A 21,202-nucleotide genomic window follows, 5' to 3' on the forward strand; every position below is an offset into this window, starting at 1 on the left:
ACTGTTGACATTTAGCACATTTTCTTTATTGCTTTTCATTTCATTACGAGTAAAAATGTTATTTGTCCACCCAGCCTTCCCTAGGACGAATGCCATCATTTCTGTTTGCAGAGGCAACCAAAAATTAAAGGAAATATTTTAGATGTCAACATTAAATGTCAAAACCCGATTTTAAGTAATTACTAATACCCTGGCACGTATGCATTTTATTCAAAAAATCCCTGTTAAAAATATTCATCGGGGGATATTCAAATTTATTATGTAGAACAACACAGCGTTAACGTGCTAGCTTCTATTTAATGCTTTGGTTCATAGCAACAAAGATACCAATGGGAAATCATTAAACAAATATGCGATTTTTGCAGCATAATAGGGCTATGTTTGTTATCACTTGAAAAAAACTCACCGAGCTCAAACCAACAGAAAAAATGCAATGATCAGGCAAAGTACAGCAACATTATAAATGTTAACAGATTTCAGAAAGTGATTTTATGTTAATTCAAATGTTAATGCTGTCCGAGGCTGCTGAAAGGAGCGTGGGGCTGCGGGAGGAGATAGACGTTGCCGGCAGGGGAAAGCACAGGGAACACAAAGGGCTGCCTCTTGGTGTGGGTGGGGGAGTTTTATTAATTATATTTCCTTTAGAGCCCTAACAATAACATGTCAGTAATCTACACATTCTGTACTTAATTGACGTTAATGATTTGGCCGGGTCCCGGCCGTCGCCGGCGAGCCTCCCCACGCCGTGAGAATCCCGGCCATCTTGCGTTCCTCCAGCCCCGCGGTGCGGCCCCAATTAAGTCAATGAGCGTGGGGCCGCTGAGCTGCGCCCGCCATCTCCACGGCCCCTCTCCCAGCCAGGTCCCACCCGGACGTCTTCCAACCCGCTCTCCGCATCCCTGAAGGAGCACGCGGCCCCCGGCGCGGCCCTGCACAAAGGGATACATTCATGCTCCCCCCGCACCCCAGAAGGATGACCACCCGGCACGCACGGCTACCCCGGCCGCGGTGGGCAGGGGCGGAGGTGGAAGAGGTCCCTCCGGTTTCCCTCTGACACCAACAGCTGGGGGAGAGTCGAGGATTTCTCTCTCGTGCTCGTGAGCAACAGGTCCCAAAACACGCGCAGCCATCCCAAACGCCGTGTCCCACGTGCCTGCGGCTGCCCTCGAGCTGACGGCCTATCTGTAAGCGCTCCGCAAAGCCGGGTACGCAGTTACAAGAAGTGAAGCGATGCCTGTCAAAACTAGCCCCCGCCTGGGTCTCTCTGGTATCTCTACCCTCAGTGCCACTCAGCTGCCAGCCAGAAACGTGTCCTAGACTCCCGCGATTTACCTTCTCCGGAGCCGAACGCTTCCCTGACGTCAGTCCCAGGAAAGAGGGTTTCTGTTCAGACGGGCTGCTGGGGAGCAAAGTCCACTTGGCGGCAGGAGGATCCAAAACCGCTGCGGCTGCCGGCACACCCCAGCCCTGTTGTCAACGGCAGGCAGCCCTCGGAAACCGCAGGAGAAACCTGTAGTCTTACCATAGTTCAAGAGCACGTGCAAGTTACAGCAATGACAAAACCGGGCTGCTCTGGGCAGACGCGCATTGGCTTCTTGGTACGTTCAACCAATGCATTTCTTGCATCGTCCCAGCGCGATGATACGTAAGGAAGGCGAGCAAATTTCTCCATGAGCGCCAGACTACCAGACCCGCTCTTGTGCATGGCATTTCCTCCCTTCTTGGAGCTAATGTGGGCCTCTACTCATCCCCCTTCAATGCCAGATGTACATCACGGCTGCCAGGGCTACACCTCCGATTCCTCCTTCGCCTCTTTGCTCTTGCTTCCCACCTTTCGTCCTGCCAGCACGGAGCCCTCGCTGTCACTCGTCCAGGGGTCTGGCCAAGCACAGAGCGCGGTGGCCGAGCCCGTGCCTCTTCTTCACACAGAGGATCAGCAGCCCGTCTGACTCCTTTTTCTTCTTACCTATGTTAACAGAAGTCAGATCTTCTTGAAGTTGTCCAATGGAGGAAGCCAACAGACAGGGAAGGGGGGTGGGGGGATGGGGACACAGAACAAAAAACCTCCATGAATCCAGTTCTGGTAGGAAATCAGGCTAAAAAAATAAAAAAATCAGCACACTGTCACTGCAAGCAAATACCATCCTCTATTAGGAGGTTTCAGGACCAGCCATCCCACCCGAGCACCTCTCCCACTCCCAGCAGAACAGGGTGGCCCAGGCAGCAAAACATTCAACAAACTGTTTTGTTGCCACTTCTCAGGGGAAAACATTTGCTTAAAAACAGTCAGATGAATTTGGAGTGATCTATAGGGCACTTTGTTATGTTAATGACCGTTACCAACTGTCTCTTCTTTATAGTAAAGTGTTGACTCATTGTCAGTTGGGGCGAGACAAGACAGCTTGCTTGTGCCTTGCAGTCCTTTTGCACTCACCCAAACTACTCATGTGAAGACACTTTAATATGAAGAGACACTGTCTGTGGCCATTATTAATCTCCTGACTGAAGCCCAGCATACTAATAAAACCACGCAGGATCAGCTAACCTTTCCTCAAAGCATTCTTCATTCTGCAAGATTTTTGGCCAAAATTAAAACATTTTTCTTCACTCTCACAAGCCTGTGGCTGACAACCAGACTTCCCAAACCAAGATGTAAAAACATTTTCACTTGCCCTCTACTGTGCCCAACTATCATCATCATCATTCTGGCATAGGTAAGAGGGGATGCCTCCTGCGAGCCCAGAAACATCAGCTTTACGAACATCAGAAAGCAACGTTTTGCAGATCTAGCTGAGGTGAGAAAGCAACTTATTTCAGATCAACCTTAAACTGAAGTGTAACAACCAAACCTTACTGTGAGCTGTACAGTCCAATTATTACATTAACATCTGGTAAGTACTTGGAAGATGAATATTGGGGTGAAAAATAAAAGGTTATCTTTTAACTCTTGTCGTGGTCAGTAATTCTTAACATAGAAAAACTGGGCTGAGGTACTGAGCTGCAAAGGCTGGCATCATAGTAGAGTACCCCCCTCAAAAAAAAAAAAAAAAAATCCAAACACCTTACACAGAATTAGAAAATAAAGCACCATAGCCCTCTTTTCTGTCTGATGTTGTTACGCTGGGATTCAATCCAAGAACACTCAAACCATTTATCCTAGTTACACGCAGGGCACGCAATAGGTAAGTTCATGTAACTGGAGTCTGAACACAATAACCTGGCAAATCACAGCTGTCCCTGCTTCATCTTTTGCCTTGTGGGGAGGAAAAAAAACCAAACCCTTTCCTACACAGCTCTATTACGTTTTTACTCTCTTTGCAGTGAATGCCTAATTTCCAGCCAAACCACTTATTTTTAGTTCTACATAAGGCTTCTTCCATCCATATTTAAGAAAAAAGCAACAATCCTAGGTCCAGAGCGGTGTGTGCTGCCTGCCCATGCTAACTGGTGGCAGTGTCACCCTCTCAGCTTTAGTGGATTTTGCATCTTTACGCCATCAACGTCCATGGTGGTTTCCTTCTGAAAGCTCACATTGGTACACAAGTTACTTTGGACCCCTGGCCCTACTGAAAATAAAAGAATCTTCCTCCAATGGAAGAAAATATGACATACCAAGATATGCTTTTAGTACCAGAAAAGTCATATCTCTGGTGTGGCCTTTAGCTGCATGATTTTCCAGAAAGTGTCTAGGCTTGCTGCTTTTCTCTGTCAGGAAAATTTTTTAGCTCATGGTTAAACCCAGTATCGTTTCAGTTTCAAGGAATTTTACTGTACACAGTTTGTAAGAAACCAAACGTTTGATCATTTGATTTTGCCTTTATAGCTTAGCAGTGCATTAACATGTGTGGCTGAATACTTTTTTTAAATAAAACAAACCCAAAGACCAACTGCAATATTGCCAGAAAGACATGAAGTGCATTTAGATGTAGAGAACCATTTCCCCAGCACAGCCACTGCCCATAAACATATTAGCTCCTCCTCTTTCTGATGCTCATGGAAATATAAGCAAGCAACTAAACCCTTATTTCTCTAGCCAAGCCCAAGTCAGAAATAACATTTGAGACTCATAATACATCACAGGAAAATATGCTGATAAAGGAAATACTTCCCCTTCAAACAAAGAGAAGGTATTGCTGGGCAACTGCAGGCTCTTCTCCATCCCAGGAACAGAAGCTGGTGCACATGGCTTCGAGTACAGAGTTGGTAGAAGTAAGGCCTTAGTCTTACGCCAAAGAGTAGGGGATTTTCACCCCCTCACATGTCACTAGCCGCCTCTTCAGTTCAAGCAAGCAGGTATTTAACTGAAATGCCTGGGAAGAGGAAGAACAGGTCTACCCGGCCAGTGTTCACGGGTGAGAGGAAGGTTAGGGTGAGGCTCTGCACATCATTTTTCCTTATATCCCAGGCGATCACATATCCTAAGCCAAACAGAAATAGGCCTTTCATATTTTTCTTCCTTGAATATTATTGCAGCCCTGCTGAAACACCAAAAATCAGTACATTATAAAATACATTTGCTTTCTTACTATACTAGTTACATGAGAGCATGTTCAGCTCAGTAAAACAAAATCAGTTTTCACCTAGATATGCAGTTCCAATAGACAGTCTGCTCCTCTGAATTGCCAGCAGCTGTAGGACCAAAGCCCCCTGGGATCAGAAAAGTTTTCCTTCCTTCCTTGATAGCCATTTGATCTAATTTGTCCTCAAACAGGCCAGTCTGCAGAGTCTTGAAAACCCTGGATTTATTCACTCTACAAAGAATATTTTATTTCTTTTTTTAATCTCAAATTCATCATAAACAGAAATAAAAAAGCTGCATATACAAACTTACCCTTTTGTGCTTCGCATGAACCGATTATTTCAAGAGACTGAAAGGAGACAGATTACGTAGTATTGCAATATTCTGCAGTCTTAATTAAATGTTTGATTAAGCATAAGTTGTGTCAGTAGCAGACAATTCAAAACTTGAAAGAAACAGATTTTGTACTTTAAAGGTAAGATGTAAAGAGACTCGTTTGCAGGTAGCATGGCTGAAAGAGCCTATCACCAAAACGCATATTGTTCAACACCTCAAGCCAAGTGACTTCTTTGCTGGAGTGTTAACTTCAAAGCACAGAAGTTTCACAAATGGCCTAGAAAACAAGTGCTAGAAGGGCAAGAAACGGACGTTAAAGTCTTCTCGTATTTGTATGTAATCATCACCTCCTGCCATCTCACAGACACAACCCCCCCCCAGAGAACCCAGACCCCTCAGGTTCCTCCACCCCGAGTGCCCGGCCCACCCCGGCAGGTCTGCACCCCGCAGCACAGGCGATGCTGGCTGGGGCGAGCGCAGGAGGACCAGAAGAGGACAGAAGAGCCACGCTGCTTTCTGCCACAGGCGTCACACGATGGAGCTGCACCCCTATTTACGTGCCGAGTCTGAGCAGATCTCTCCAGAAAGATTACAAGAGCCCAGGTCAAGCTGACCTCAGCCTTGCCAGCAAGGAGGAGCTGTGCTTAATCCCCCCAAAATTCAAGGCTAGACAAATTCTGAGTTAACCTGTATTATTTCAGAGTATGTGCTAGCGTCTCCCTTCTTTTGAGGGGAGAGGGTTGTGGGGGAGGAAGGTTTGGAAGATGAGGGTATGAGCAATCTGATGCTTTCAATGCATGTTGTTAAATACCTAGAAGAAGCGTGTTCCCAAAATAGGGGAAGATTGACACCAACAGACAAGGTAAAGCAGGTCTATCCAATGTCAGCCTGTGCACTTGCCAATTCCGCTGCTGCACTGCACATTGCCCCCCTGACTATTTCCTAACAGACTTTTACCTAACCTTGCAGCGCCCTGACTGGGTGTTACTCCCATTAAAGTCTGGAGGAAAACCAGTTGTAGCCTTTGGCAATTCCCAAGCGAAAGTTCAGGTGCCCCGATGCCTCCCCCGCAAGAGGCGACGCTGCCGTAAGCCTCGTACGCTTGCACCAAGGTCCAACTTCACAGCCTAGTCGAAGTAAGAGCATTTTACCCAGCTGCCTGAGTTCAGGCTGCTACGGCTGTGAGACGAGCCAGCTGCGCTGTACGTGAAGGAAACGGCACCCAGGAATTAGGAGAAAAATGAGGCGGGTCACGAGACCTGGCAGGGCCAGCAGCTCCCGTTGGGATGCCCGGCTGAATATTTGTGCAAGTGCTCCACCGAACTTGTGCCGGTTGCTTACCTCCACCTCGTGCAAGCAGGGACGTAATAAAACCCCTCGTGTTGTAATTCCTGAGTACCAAAGGGAGACGCCGACCTAAGACCTTGTCGCGGTTTAAGCCCAGCCAGCAACTTTCAGTTTTGTAGTAGCAGTAATACAAAATTAGCACTGGATTCATTTCTCTTGTTCAAAGTTTCTCCGATGCCCCCAGCTTTCAGACCAAGGTGAGGTTTTGATACATAGTTATGACAAACCTTTCAGGAGGAGGAAGATAATCATACGCCACCTGGGTTACTGCAGAATTCAATTTACTTTGCAGCGTGCTTTATGCTGGTCTGTAGCTATTAAGGGAGAGACAGTTTCCAGCTGAGGAGTGTGCAGCAACGCACGGCTAAATTGCTTTCGCCAGAGCCCCCCGCACTCCTGCAGCGGGAACTGCAGCCTCACGCATTGCCCCTGGAGCCCTCTCCTCACCTCTCAGGGTAACACGCTTCGAGTTGGAGACAGTTTGCAGGAACATATTATTTGACGTTAGCTCATCTTCGTTGCAGAAACTTCAGCCCGCTTGTAAACACATTAAACCTTTTTCTGTTATCTAGCTAGGCAGAACTGCCCATCTGCTTCTCTCCCTGCCTGCTGTGAATCTGCCTCCAGCCTGGTCCAGGACCAGAGAGAACTTAGAATAGGATCCTCAGGCAAAGAAACACAGAGGGAACTCCCTCTTGGGTTTGTTTTGGGGTTGGGGTTTTGGGGGTTTTTTGGTGTTTTTTGTTGTTGGCTCATTGGTTGTTTTTCCAATAGGAACAACCATCTTCCTTAAAATTAACTACACTGTTCCTCCCTAAAATGGTTTTCAGCGTATGGCAACAAGTACACAATTTTTCAAGCTACCCTAGAAAGACAGCACACTCAGACTTAAGTATCCACACGTGTTGCAAGTCAACCAGAAACAAAGATTCTTAAAGCATGAGATAAAGATGAGAAAGTAAGAAAATAGCTCCTAAGGTAAGTCACCCCTGTTGGAAAGTACCGTATCTCCAGCGCGCGATTGCATTCCTACCTGGGAAGCTGCAAAAGTGGTGATCTCTGCACTCTGAAAAGACTGCTTCCCATCGAAATAAAGCAGGTTGACCTTTTGGGGGGAGGGGGAAATTAAAAAAATTAGCAGGATTACTATTTAAAGCAGAGATCCAATTTAGAAAGAGGCCTGTTATCTGAACAGTTTCATTCATAGATAAATATGCATCTCAGATACAGGTTTCCCACACAGCTGAGAACACATGAACACCTGCATTCACCCTTGAATAGGTATTAACCAGAAGGTTATATTTAGCTTAAACTGAAAGTTAGAGTTCATCGTATCTGTCATGTTATTACAGCATATTTTCTTGAACAGTTAAAAGTCATAAAAAAAATGCAATCCCCATTTTTAAGGGACCAGCTACAGTTTAAATATGATTTTTAAATTTTTTTTTTTAGAAACAGATGAAACACGTACTAAGTACTGAAAAGTATAGCAAAAGGACTAGTACTGAAGCTTGGCTGGTGATTTAGGAATTAAGCCTAGAGACTACATTTCAGGAGGGTTATTTCCCCCCCCCCCCCATCAGTTTTGTGTTCTAAATTTAAGGATAAAGTACCAAAATGTGTCTTGACAATTCCTCCCATGTTAGAAACTTTTTCAATAATAGGTAAATATAATATTCTTTTGTCTAGGAAATGTAGTTCTCTGAGAAATTAAATCCTCTCTGAACTGGCACCAGCAAACTTCTTCAGCTAACAGACTTGTTTTGTTAGCACAGAACTTATAACCATTCATTGCAAGGGAAAAAAAAAAAAAGCCAGCAACATAAAATAATCTGCTTACCATTAGTTACCGTAGGCATTTTTATTACATTAAAGCTTTAACATTTATCAGAATACTGGGTAAGGGAAGAGCAAAAGGAAGAATAACTTAGGGAAAAAAAAAAAAAACCAACAACAATAATAAAAAGCAGCCTTGCTGGGAACTAATGTTTAGAAAAATTAACCAACAGCAGAGTAGGAGCTTCCTGGAATGTAAGTGTTGTAGCATTTAAGTTATCTACAGAAGGACATGATGAATCCTGGCAGTCTCACAAAAGTTTTCAGTGTTGTTGAACAGTCCTTCAAAGTGAGTATCATGAGAAAAACAAGCAACCATTTTTACATTTATTTCTCTATTTCCCTTTTTTCTAGAACCATGACTTTCCAGAAAACTTCTTACTATGACTTCCCAGATTCTCAGACCTTGCAAAGGTCAAGGACAACTCTTCCTGTAAAAAAGGCATACGCCATTCCAGAATTCAATTTTGCACAGAAGACTATTAGTTGTCAAAGACTATGCCAAAATCCCAAAGTTTAAATGATTATGTTTTAAGAAAAGGTAGGATTTTCCCACTGATCCCTTCTTGCTATTAAGCATAACAATCCAGACAATCTGATTCAACAATTTCCCAATACACTGATCATTAGAAAGTGTGTTGTGGAAGGATTCTCCACATACTTGTCATGTTTATTATCCCCTCCCTAGCCACCTGCATCTGGCTAAGGGAAATCCAAGTAGCACAGCATGACAATATTATCTTAGTATCCAAAAAGGAAGTTTTAAATGATAAGCCAGTAGTGGTAAATAAATAAAGCCATAGTTACTACATTATTCATCCCCAACTCCCACACTACAAGTGGTCACAGTCTGAAAAACCTTAGCTGACCATAATTAAAAGAAAAATAGGAATATACATAAAACCAGCTGTCTTAGACAGCATTTTTATTAAAAATGGATACACAGAGACATAGCAGCATTTACAATAAAGAGTTTTTAAAAAGGCATCAAGTTGTAAGCCAACCATTTGAAAAAGAGGCTTTGAAATGTTGTCTTCCACAGCACTTTTTGCCCATTTGTCAACAGGGGACAGTATGACTGCAGATTATCCAAAGGACAAACAGGCACAGTAACTAATCTAAACTTCAAGCCCTTTTTCTGAACAGTTGGTCACATCAAGCATCACCCTCCGTAGCAGCATTTGGAGCACTCTTCGGTGTTCTTTTAAGTGGCTGGTGTACTTGATCCATTTCTTTAAAATATTTTAATGTTCAATAAAAATATTTCAAATAGAAAAGTTCTTCTGTCACAAAAAAATTAAGGTTTCCTTTTCAGATTCCATAAAAGCTTATGAACTTCACTGGCAGCATTTCTGTAATGGAGCAGGAGTTAGAACCAGCAGAACAGGCACTTCAGCAAAATTGTCTGTCAACAGTTTCTGAAGTCATATCGGCTTCAGTCCAGAAGACTGTTTCTTACTACTTTGTGGTGGTGTAAGGACACCAGTGGGGAAAGGTGAAGTCCTATTTTGCTCAGCCAATATGGCTTGTTTTGCTTGAGCTTTGTCCTGAAAGCACAGAAAAAGGAGACAAAAAAAATATTTTTACTTTGGTATATTTATGCAACAGATCAATATAATTCAGTGTTTTATAACTTGATAGACTGCTAATCTGGAAATGCTTATCTGTATCTAACCCTCCTAAAAGCAACTGATAAATCGTGCAGTACACAATAGTTAGTGAATACAAACCCCAAGAGGTCAGTATTAACTTTTGGAATCTGATGATCAGCATTATGGTGCTTGTATCTTCAAGAAAGCAAAATTCAGAAGCTACTGAATATGAAGAGCTTTAACCTCTACTACAACTAAATAACCTAAATAGAAAAAAAACTCCGATAGCTTACATTAACTACAATTTGTTGGACAAGATTTTGATCCTCTGCAAGTTTCTCATGCTAAAAGCCACTCTTGCTCAACTTCTTGTCAACCACCACTGTCAACATAACAGTCCCATAAGATCAGTCTCAAGTGATCAGTCTTTATTTTCTCTTTTTCATCAGACAAGGTTGTATTACCTGTACTTCCTATAGAGAAAGGTCTAACATACAATACTTGAAGCATTTTAAAGGGTAGAAACATGCTTCCGATTTCTAGGGTTATTATTTGCTGTTTGAGATGAGAGGCTTTTTAAACGAAATACAGAACAAGTCAGGCCTCTGTCCCAAGAATTTTGCAACTGGAATACAACCTTACACGTTTTATCATCTGCATACACTCAGTCTCAATCTGATAATGCTTCACTTAAGTTTACTGTACGTTCTAACCAAAGAAGAAACAAGATATAGGAGATTTTACAGACAGCTTTTTAGTTCATTATGCATATACATACCAGCAAATCCAAGCTGTTTATGTGCGTCTGTATATTGTGCAAGTCTTCAGGAGCTATACCTCTAAAGTGTTTGAGTTTAGAGCTTCCTACTTCCCTTATAGCCATTGCAAACGGAACCATCCATTTTACACATTCCTCTATCTCACACCATTCATAACCTGTAAGACAAGACACATGCTTATCTGCCTGAATGAAGACTTAACATTTGTAAACACATTAGACATAGTTTATAAATGCCAATACCTGAAACTTTCTGCATCAACTCAGATGAGGAGAAGTGATACAAAGCAGAAGCTGCAAGTACTCCGTATGTATATTCCAAGCAGCCAATATCCAGCACACAAAGATCCAAGAGCTACAAGACAACAAATTGTTTAATAAGTCTATCACAAGAACACTTTTTTTCTCCAAGTGAAATAGTATTTGAAGGAAGAAATCAGTCTTACCTCTGCTATTTGTACAAATATTTGCTGTGGATATTGTGGCAGCAATACCTCATAAAGCTCATTTAAATACGCAACTTGCATGTAAATGTTTAGCCATGATACAACTGTCAGTGGATTTAAGTTCCAGTTAAGAGCCTGAAAGACCAGACATGCACAAGACTTCAGTATTAATAAAGAGTTCCTAACTTAAACCATGCAACTTTATTTACTCCAGATCAGAAGTTGTAATTCCAGTTCAAGGCATCTTTGAAACACACAAATCTAATCCTCTCCTGTACCTCCTCCTGCTGATAGGGTGGGGGAATGATTCATTTTGTTAATATGCACATACTGGTGGATGCTTTAAATCACTTGTTACCTAAAGAACACTGTTTTCTAATTAGAAAGAGAAATTGTGCCTCTTAGCAGCACATAAGATTAACTGAGGCTCTCTGCTTTTAGTCTGATTATGCTATACGTTTTTAAAAACTAAAGTAGAACTAATTCCACTTTGAAATATTACCTTCATAATGATCAATTCCATACTGAGGATTTCATCTTCTGTACAAGCTCCATCTGTAACATAGGCAAACTGGTGCAACTTTGGTGGATAAATTTCCTGAAAGATAGGAAATCAAGTATTAATTTGTGGAATAGGTTGTAACTAGTCTCATGTGCTTAAAAAAAAAAAAAAAGAAAAAAAGAAAAGAAAAAAGAACAACCCACCACTACTTCAGCATTTCAAAGCAGAGGGGAAAAAAGAAAAAAGAACCAATGCCCCATCCTAACTCATGGTGTTCTACTCTAATATACACAGATTCCTTGTTCAACCTTCCTGCTCATAGCCTTCACCTTTCACTTTTGATGGATCAGTACAACATGTTTGACTACAGCACCACTGAGACTGTATCATAATCAAGACTTTTTTATACATCCTAAAGAAAAGGCCTTTTATTCGTTGCTTGAGAACAGATTGAAGAATAACAGCCCTCTTAAAAGACAAACAGTAAGAACCTAAAAAGCGCTATGTATTTTAATAGTTCAATTTGTTCCAGTAAATAAAGAAAAGCTCAGACTATCATCCAGTAGGTACTCCACTGACAACAGAATTGCAACAAGTCATCTCTGCATACAGCAGCCAGCCAAAAACTCATTTAGCAACCGCAATTTAAAACTTTACATTTATTCTCTCTGAGAAGACTATCTTTTTAAGATTAGAGAGATATACTATGATGTTAGCTAGTCTTAATTTTAGCCACTTCTAAAAAAAACATAGGAGGAATTTTGGAAAAAGGCATAAAAAAAAAAAAAAAAGATTTTTTTTTCTGCCTCCCAGCTCAAAAGTCATAGAAACAAACTCCATAAAGCCTGCCAAAACGTGGCTAGTGTACAACAAGTGTGCTGTCTGTCCATTCACATTTTTATGTTTAAGTAAAGCTGGAGATACTTACCTCAAGCTTTGCTGCTATGAATAAAGAAGAGATACCAATAAGCTGCAATAGTGTTTTTACAACATTCTGTTGTGTTGCCATAAACCGATCAAAGAAATCTTGTGCTAAATAAAAAGTTTCTCTATGAAGCTTGTAGACTTCACAAACCTGGAGACATCAGAGATTACAAAGGTCAAGAACAGTGTTACAGAGTCAAAACCAGATGCTACAGATGTATTAAAAAAAAAAAAAGCAAGAGCTAGACATAAAATTCGTATTGGCTTTCTGCTTCATTGCTATTGTGAAGTAACATGTTAACTAAGAGCATGAGCTAAACAGTTTCCTTTGACACAAGATGACTGCCACTACAGTAACTCCCAAAACAAAGATATGAGAGTGAAAACCCTTTTAGGAAATGCAAGCACATGTTCTAACAATGTCAGAACATCAGTTCCTTGTTTTTACAAAGATGCATCATTCCAACATCTCAAAAGAGAAAATTCTCACAAACACTTCAGAATTAAGAACACAGACTATGCCACCAAGTCATCCAAACAGCAAAAAAGACTTGCATACAGAGTTGTAGTACATTCTACATGCCAATAACAGATAGAGAGGTTGTGAGATGCATCTAGTCTCTAAGCCACCACACCTTCCTTCTTCCAGTCACTTTCACAATCATTTCTGCAGCTTTTATCTGCAGCATGACCTTAAAAAGCTTACATTGTGGAGCTTTAGGGACAAATTGATTATTATCTGCTATCAGTCTAAATGAATATCAGAATATATTGTCCATTTGTACACCAACAACTAAACCCATTATATATTCTTTTCTTAAGTTTGGTGCCATTGACAAACTTTAAGATGAAGACGAGTGTCTAGTGCTAAATGGGTTATGCAAACATCATGAAACGTACTTATGACAGTTATTAGTACACTTTAACAAAACCACGCTTGAAATACTCACAAGCACTGAAAAGCTTACCTCCATTAGCCAGTCTAGAAGGATTGTTCTCATTTTCGGTTGCAGGAGAGGGTGCCTTTGCATATAAAGTTTATCCCTTACATATGTCTCTTCTTTGTTTATCATGTTTTTCCATACGTCCTCTCTGTTTGCCCAACTAAGAAAGATCAATATGTTTACTCTCAAATCATAGGACAAAAGGAAGGCAGACAAGAAGCAGCAAAATGGCACACTTACCCTAGAACTGGTAATGGTGAAGCTCTAGTTGGAACAACACTTAGATGTATAAAGCGAGAGTAATCAACACCAACTGGATCATCATCTTTATCTGGAGTAGGAATCAGCATATGGGCATTTTTGTGAACGTTATCCCAGGATGGCTATTAAATGAAATACAAGATTTTACACTGTGCCTTTTTAAATAATCATTTTAGCTGTAAATAGAAGACAAGACATTGGCAAGAAACTATGACAGAAACTATGATTACCTCTTTAAACTGCACAGAATCACAGAATCATTGAGATGGGGAGGGACCTCTGTAGGTCACTTTGTCCAACTCCCCTGCTCAAGCAGAGCCACCTATAGCCAATGTCCAGATGGCTTTTGAGTATCTCTAAGGATGGAGGCCTCACAGCCTCTCTGGCAACATGTGCCAGTGCTCGGTCACCCTCACGCTAAAAAAAAGTGTTTCCTGACATTCAGAGGGAACCTCCTGTGCTTCAGTTTGTGTCCATCTCTTCTTGTCCCATCACTGGGCATCACTGAAAAGAGCCTGGCTCCATCTTCTTTACATCCTCCCTTCAAGTATTTAGATACATTGATAAGATCTCCCCTAGCCTTCTTTTCTCCAGGCTAAACAGTCCCAGGTCCCTCAGCCTTTCCTTACAGGAGAGATGCTCTGGTCCCTTAATCATCTTAGTGGCCCTTTGCTGGACTCTTTCCACCAGTATATTCAAGTCTCTCTGGTACTGGGGAGCACAGAACTGGATACACTAGGCCAGGTGTGGCCTCACCAGTGCTGAGTAGAGGGGTGTTGCTTATTTTCACAGTAGAGAAAGTTTGCAACTAAAGCTGAAGAACATTTACCCTGTTCTCCTTTTGAAGGACCACAATGGTTTCGTGGAAGAATATCCAAGTCAGAGTCTCCTATTGCCACGTTGCATTTTGTTTTTACCAAAAATATTTTGCGTGAAAGCAAGATGCTTGCCTTCAGGTAAAGAATAAGCAGATGGAACTTTAAAACCCAATTTGTGATTATAATTATACAAATACAAGGTCAGGATTTCTGGTAAGGAATATGTAGACGCAATGCCTGAAGTCATGGTTCCACGCAAAGCAACCTTGACAATGAACACAGCAAAAACCGTAGTTTATAGAATTTTTCTTATTTATCTTGCAGTGCTAAGATGAAAAAAACCAAAGCACTTATGATCCAATTGTTTTCAGAATAAAGCAAGTACATGTTAAGCAATTGCCACTAACATATCAAGTTGACCATTTCATATATAGAATTTTGCCAAGGTCTACAAACATCAGACATCCGTCACTTCACCCGTCACATCCTTTTATTTGGACCAGAACTTAAGTTGAGGTTTACTTTTCTCCTGGCTAACTCTGTTAAATGAGATCTTGGTGTATGCTTCACACAGTTCCCCAGGAAAATACTACTTGCTTTATTTTGCAGTAGAATACAAAGCCAGCCCCATGTCATCATGCCTAAGCAAATTAAAATTTGGCATTTCTGCCTACCAGTGAAGTCAGCCATCTTGCTGCAAACTGATCTGTTCTGCAGCACTAAAAGGAGAGAACTCCCTAACAAGATTCCTAATGTGCTCCAAGGAAAAAAATATAAAAAAAAAAAAATCAGAAGAATCATTAGGTGCTAACTAGTAAAATGCTCTACATTAAATTTTGCCTCTCGCAAAGAAGCTTCCACACCTCATTTTTGCCCTGTACTTGCTACAAATGACATCACTTTCCAGCAAAATGGCTACTCTCTAGCACCAGCTTCAGAAACAGAAACCACTGACTTGATGAAACAAAAACCACATTTTTCAGTTCACTCACAGCTAAGACTTTTTTGTACTTTGAGTTACCGACACACAGATGGGTAGTTTTTCTTCTTGGAGTTCTACACGCAAATCTAGCATAGCTACATACCCAGCCATGCCACAATTTAATTTGGTTGGGGGAAGACAAAAAGACAGAATAGTATCTTTATCTTAAAAATGACAGATTTCTTATGAACTGAAAGTTTGAATAAAAGTGTCGCATCAGCATTGCTTTAAGTTAATTTTTGTCCTGCCTCAAAACTAGACTTTAGTCCCACTTTGTCCTCCAAACTCCATGGCAAGCCCAGCTGCCAACAGCCTTTAGGGAAGTGCTGCCGTATCAGTTAATCAGCAAACCAATAAAAAAAGCAGTACATTATCTAATATCTATTTAAAGGTGCCTACTACACCAGCAGCTTCTGAAGGACAAGGGATCTGCTCCACAGAGTTCTCAACCAAAGTAGATGCCTCACATACTACATTGCAGCAATAACAACAATCGATTTAAGAGATTTCACCACACCCAATCTTCTATAAGGAAACACAAATCAAGGGTCAAAAGCCTCTTAGGTGTTTTGAGAAGAAGTGAAAACAAAGGTTTTGACTAGATAATATCACTCACCAAGACAACTGGGGAGAAGTTGAAAGCAACAGAAAAAGATACAGCTTCAATAGAGACAAGGAGGAAACAAATGCGCAGGGCCCTCAAAAGCAAGAAGCTACCAGGGAGACAGGAGTCTGAATTAGCGTAAGTGAGGGAACCCTACAGCTCTGGCATGGATTTTGGTTGAGGGAATGAGCATGTTAATCAGACTCTTGAGTCTTTAAAGCAGATTTAGCAAGACATTCAACCAAAACTAAGAAACAATATCAAGAAACTGCATTACATCACCCTGTAACTGTTAGGAAATGGGAGCCACCACTGAAAAAAGAAACAGTTTAAGGTGGGGAGGGTGCGAGGAAACCATGAAGAGCTTCCTTTGGGCTTGCACAGAGCCAACCCAAAAGCAGAGAGCTGCCAAAAAGCGACAGATGTTACAGAGAATCTGTGCAGCCTAATGGAGGAAATCCTATGGTCCTGGGCTTACTTGTGAGGCAAATAGGAGCTGGGTAGGATACAAGCCAAAAATCAATGGGGAAAACTGCCTCTTCAAATCTATATAGAGCCCAGCAAGAAAGCTTGGGTGGGTGACACCCACAGTAATATTCCAGATACAGGAATAGAACAATTGATCAGAGATACAGATCTCTATCTCAGACCTGACAGCTAGATACAGATTGGAGAAACTGAACTGAGGACACGAGAAGGCTCCTTAGGAGGAGCACCAAGAAGGGCAAAAGGTAAGTGACCAAAGAAGTCCATCAGAGCAGTCAAGCCCATATAGCTATAAAAAAAGAAAACCTAGGAGTTCAGAGGTGGGTTGTTTTTTTTTAAAGCTCAAACACTCACACACCTCAGTTTCTGCAGCATGTTGTCATTCACTGATATATCAAACGTTCATTTAAACAGAACTTTTGGACATTCTTCAGGCATATAGGCCAGACACAAGATGGAGCCAGTAGCGACCACTGGGGTCATCGTTTACAGGCAGAACCTTCAGTGAAGCAGCCACACCTAAGAATACAAGCTGCTGAGACACTTGTGTATCTCAGCGTGAGCTGGGAGCCACAACAAGCTTCCACAGACCAGGGCAAGGAGGGTAGCAGGAAAGCAGAGGAAGAGGGTGACCCTGAACTGCATTCAAACAGCAAGGTCAGAGGATTTTCAGCATGGAAATCAAAGGCAGAGGAACAGGAGGGGGACAGGCCTGTTTGTCTCACCCTAAAAAGCAGCACCTCCCAACAGAGACATATCAATATCAACTACTAGACTGCAGCCTTAGTTTGCCCGTCAGTAAGACTAAAAGTCTAGACATTTTTCACTCACACACATTAGTTTGAAGTATAGGGTTTTTCTTTGCCATCACAAAGGGATTCCAGAATTAATAAATAAGAGAGAGAAGAGCAACTCCCATTATTAAGCTGTTCCAATTCTTTCTGAACAGCATAGGAGCTTCTACTTTTAATTTTCTAAAGAGTCTGAATATTGTCCTGCCTCAGATTTGGGCCAAGTCAAGCTCTCAACCTGGATATAGTTTACATCCTTTGTTTGTCTGAAGACTTTTAAGTTGTTTTTTGGGGGGTGGTTTTTTTTTTTTTTTTTTTTTTTTTTTTAATTCGATCTTCTAAAGATAACCTAGACTAGTTAAAGAGACTTTTTTGGAGGATATTTTCAAACCAGTTAGGTGGAACATTTTGACAACAGTAAGACCAGATTCTGGAAAAATGTCTAGTGAGAAACTGATGAAAACTATTTCCTGAGAGTTTACTCCATCTTCTTTTCACATGAAAACATTAGTTAGTTTCATCTAAAGAAACTAACTTTTAAATTCAATTCTCCACTGTAGATGGAGGTGGCCATGTAATTTGTATCACAATTGCACGGATGACTCTAATCTAGTTAGATGAATTCTGTTTTACACGGAGCCTTGGAAGTGTATCTGTCCGCAGAAAGCAGCCAAAATTAATATGAGAATTGCTAGCAGAATTACAGCAGTGCCAGTTCTCTAAAATCAAACACAGAATTTATGCAATACTCTGCTGTCACAAACCTGATGATATAGCCACCCTTTCATCACATAAAGGGTAACGGCATCCTAATTAAGAACTCAGGCCTTATGTTCAACAGAAGCAAACTAATGAATTGACTATGAAGATGCCGTAAAGTGGGATGTGACTATGATATTTTGCCTTGTGCATAAAGTAGTGTCAGTAAACAATTTATTTAATGTAGAAGTCATGTGGTATAGGCTGCAGTGGATTTATAGCTACTTGCATTTTAGAATCGTTGTGCCTCAACAGAGTAACTATCTCACTGGCTATCATACAAGCCTGCTATACTGCTGCTGGAACCGTAAACATATTCTCATTAGTGGCCCATGGCAATTTATATCAGAGAATAGCTTGTGTCACACCATAGACTGAAGAGCTGCTGCTGTGCAGCCAAATGTTAGCTTTTTTAAACAGATCTGTAACAATCTGGCTACTTTGTCACAACAAAAAACCTTCTCTGTGTAGAGACAGAAACACAGGTACCCATTTTATTTATGGTTTACAGAATCAAAGGGCCAAATCCCGCCAGTACCTGAGCTTAACTTGAAAAATTCTCAAGTGAGTATTTTGGATGCCTACTGCTTAAATTATCTAAATTTTAATTTACCTATCATTCCTGAAGTGACATTGAATGGCTACCAGGCCAGGAACACAAAAATTGGAAGTCTTTATCCACTTTCAAAGTCGAAGGTCAATGTACACAAAATATAGTTCAACTTTCTCTCCACTGTCTTTCTGGAAGAAGGTAAAATTGGGTCCCTCTTGAGTTTTTTTTAACAATACCTTACTATTATGCAATAAGCATGCACAAGAAGCCCCTGCTCAGCTCAAACACACTGAATCTTTTGGTGAAGGAGAGTGCTGTGGTGAAGGACAGGCAGCTCTTCCTTGTCAGAAGTGAGAAATTAGTTTAATATACCGCACAAAAGAAAGACAGAAGGGAAGGAGAGATCCCCTCATTAAATGCTCACCATTTGAGCCCTGCTTAATATGTTGACTGATAACTAGTATACGCAGTTGCAACAAGCAGAGGCCATTCCAAACAATGATGCCCATCTGTTATGGTAGCACTTTAGTCTTAGAACTTCCAGCTGCCACTTCTGGTTAGATGTGTCACATTATGCATAGCCTTGCGTACCAAATGAGTATGGTCTGTACTCCCTGATCGTGACTTTTGCAGCTTAAGCATCGCCCTGCATGTGCATTAACAGGCTGAAGTCCTAGTGACAGTAACTGAGCAAGCATGTGTGTCCATGCGGGGGGGGGGGGGGGGGGAAGGGGGGAGGGCAATAAACCTATTTCAAAAAAACCAGGCTACTCTCCATTTTATTTAGAGTGGGCACCTCAATGTACAAAAGCATCATGCTTTCAATACCACATACCAACACAGCATCCAATATAGATACCAATAGCATCTCAGGTTCAACGATTACAGGAGGGGCACTAAGGGAGCAAGACAACACTACTAAAGTTAGTTTTGACTTCCTAACTCAGGTCATTCTAAACGTCTTACTGAGAAAACCAGCAATGGTCACTACTAACCTCCACTGCAGGCCTGATTTCCACAGCTAAGTGACTTTACAGAAATTATCCCTCTGTTCTGCAGAGAAACGAAGCCTATTTGACTACTGCGTTAGCATCTAGTATAAGCTTCAAAGTTCTAATTGGGAACCTCATACTCTCTGTCAGTCTGATAATGACACTTGTCAATAGGAATGGAGCTGCTGGTGGAAGCAAAGGGGGATCTTTCCTCTCTCCCAGGCGATACGTAAGCAGAGACACAACTGCAAAGAGAATCATCCCAAAAGATGATTCTGTTTGTATGCTTAAGCGTCTTGTGCTTTGGCCTGCAAGGTACAGCACGTAAGCGCATGACTGTATCCTTGCGACTCTCTAGAGAGGTCAATGCAGATCCCCTCCATGTAGGCCTAAACGCGGACGAAGGCTTTTGTAAGGCGCACCCTTGCAATCGCGGGACAGTTGGATATACCGAAGTATTAACATAATGTTTTAGACCAACGCAGGCCTCATCTCTTGCAAAGACTCCAAAGCAACCTGTGTGACCTGAAGCGTTTTGCACTCTTCATCAGCCGGGGTTGATAGTCCCCCTCGCCCATTGCTATACAGCACGTGGTAGCCGTGTCTCTGTTGCACCACGTTCGCAATAATAACGAGGTACTGCAAAATAACAATAGGGTTAACCGAGATTACAGTAGCATGATCTAAAGCCGAGCTGGTTACCTGGTTTTCATACTGCTTTTTTCTAGTCATCTCCATTTTGGCAACTTCTTCATCAGGATCCTGCAGGAACTACAGAAAGGAACATGTAGTTTCGGGAGTACAAACCCCGGGACAAGCGACGGCCGGCCACCGCGACACGCACCCGGCCGGTCCCTCAGGGTCGCAGCAGCAGACCACCGCCCGCCCAGCACCCCGACCACCGCCACCACATGGCCCCCCGCCACCCAACAAAAGGAGGCGAGGGCCCGGAGGCCAAGCCCGGCGGCGGGCCAGGCGCCGGCCCGCGGGCACCAGGGCGGGCCGCCGGGCCCGCACTCACCGTGGCCACATCGGCTTTCCTCTTGCGGGCTCGCATGGCGCACTCCGCACCCCCGTCCCCCTTGGCGGGAGCCTTCTCCTCCGCGCAGTCGCTGCCGAGAGAGGAGAAGCTGAGGGAGCCCCGGCCGCGGGGAGCCTCCTCAGGGGTGCCCGACGGACACCTCGGCCTACAGGGCCCCGCGCGCGGCGGGGCCGGCGGACTCACCTCTCCCGGCGCATGGTGCCCGCCTGGGCCGGGTCGGGGCGAGCGGAGCGCCGTGCGGGGAGCGGCCGAGCAGGCCCGGGCCCCAGCCCCCACAAAGGGCCGCGGAGGCGCGGGCGCACGGCGCGGAAAGGGCGGCCGCAGCCCCGGGCCGGCCCCGCCGGCTCCCCCCGCCCCGCGGCCGGGCACCCCGGGAGGCGGCAGGGGCGCCCGCCGCCCCCTGCCCGCGCAGTCGCTCGCTCGCTCGCTCACCGCCGCGCCGGCCGCCCCGGACCTTCCCGGCCGAGAGCGGGCGGGCGGTGGGTGGGTGGGTGGGTGGGTGTCCGGCGGCGGCGCTGGCGGGGCGCAGGGGCAGGGCGGGAGCGCGGCGCGGGCGGGCTCCGCTGGGCGCCTCCTGCCTCACGGCGCGGCCGCTCCCGTCCCTGCGCACAGCGCGGCCCGCGCCGAGCGGGACATTTAAACGCGCGGCGCGGGGCCGCCTCCCCGCCCGCCCGCACACGTGGCCCCGCG

At 43.4% G+C, this 21,202-nt stretch overlaps 1 protein-coding gene across 1 annotated transcript; it reads right to left on the reverse strand.

Moving 5' to 3' along the window:
• Nucleotides 1–8,932: 8,932 nt before the first annotated feature.
• On the reverse strand, nt 8,933–20,819 carry CCNE1 (cyclin E1). Its single transcript, XM_030026425.2, has 11 exons — nt 20,696–20,819; nt 20,492–20,582; nt 20,173–20,241; nt 13,465–13,607; nt 13,249–13,384; nt 12,285–12,431; nt 11,357–11,452; nt 10,855–10,989; nt 10,652–10,763; nt 10,409–10,566; nt 8,933–9,585 (listed from the first exon to the last, which is right to left on the reverse strand). Exons 1-11 carry the CDS (start codon nt 20,707–20,709, stop codon nt 9,463–9,465), a joined length of 1,224 nt encoding a protein of 407 aa, XP_029882285.1. The 5' UTR covers nt 20,710–20,819; the 3' UTR covers nt 8,933–9,462.
• Between the last annotated feature and the right edge of the window lie 383 nt (nt 20,820–21,202).

This window comes from Aquila chrysaetos, chromosome 9, assembly GCF_900496995.4.
Source record: "Aquila chrysaetos chrysaetos chromosome 9, bAquChr1.4, whole genome shotgun sequence".
NCBI lineage: Eukaryota > Metazoa > Chordata > Aves > Accipitriformes > Accipitridae > Aquila > Aquila chrysaetos.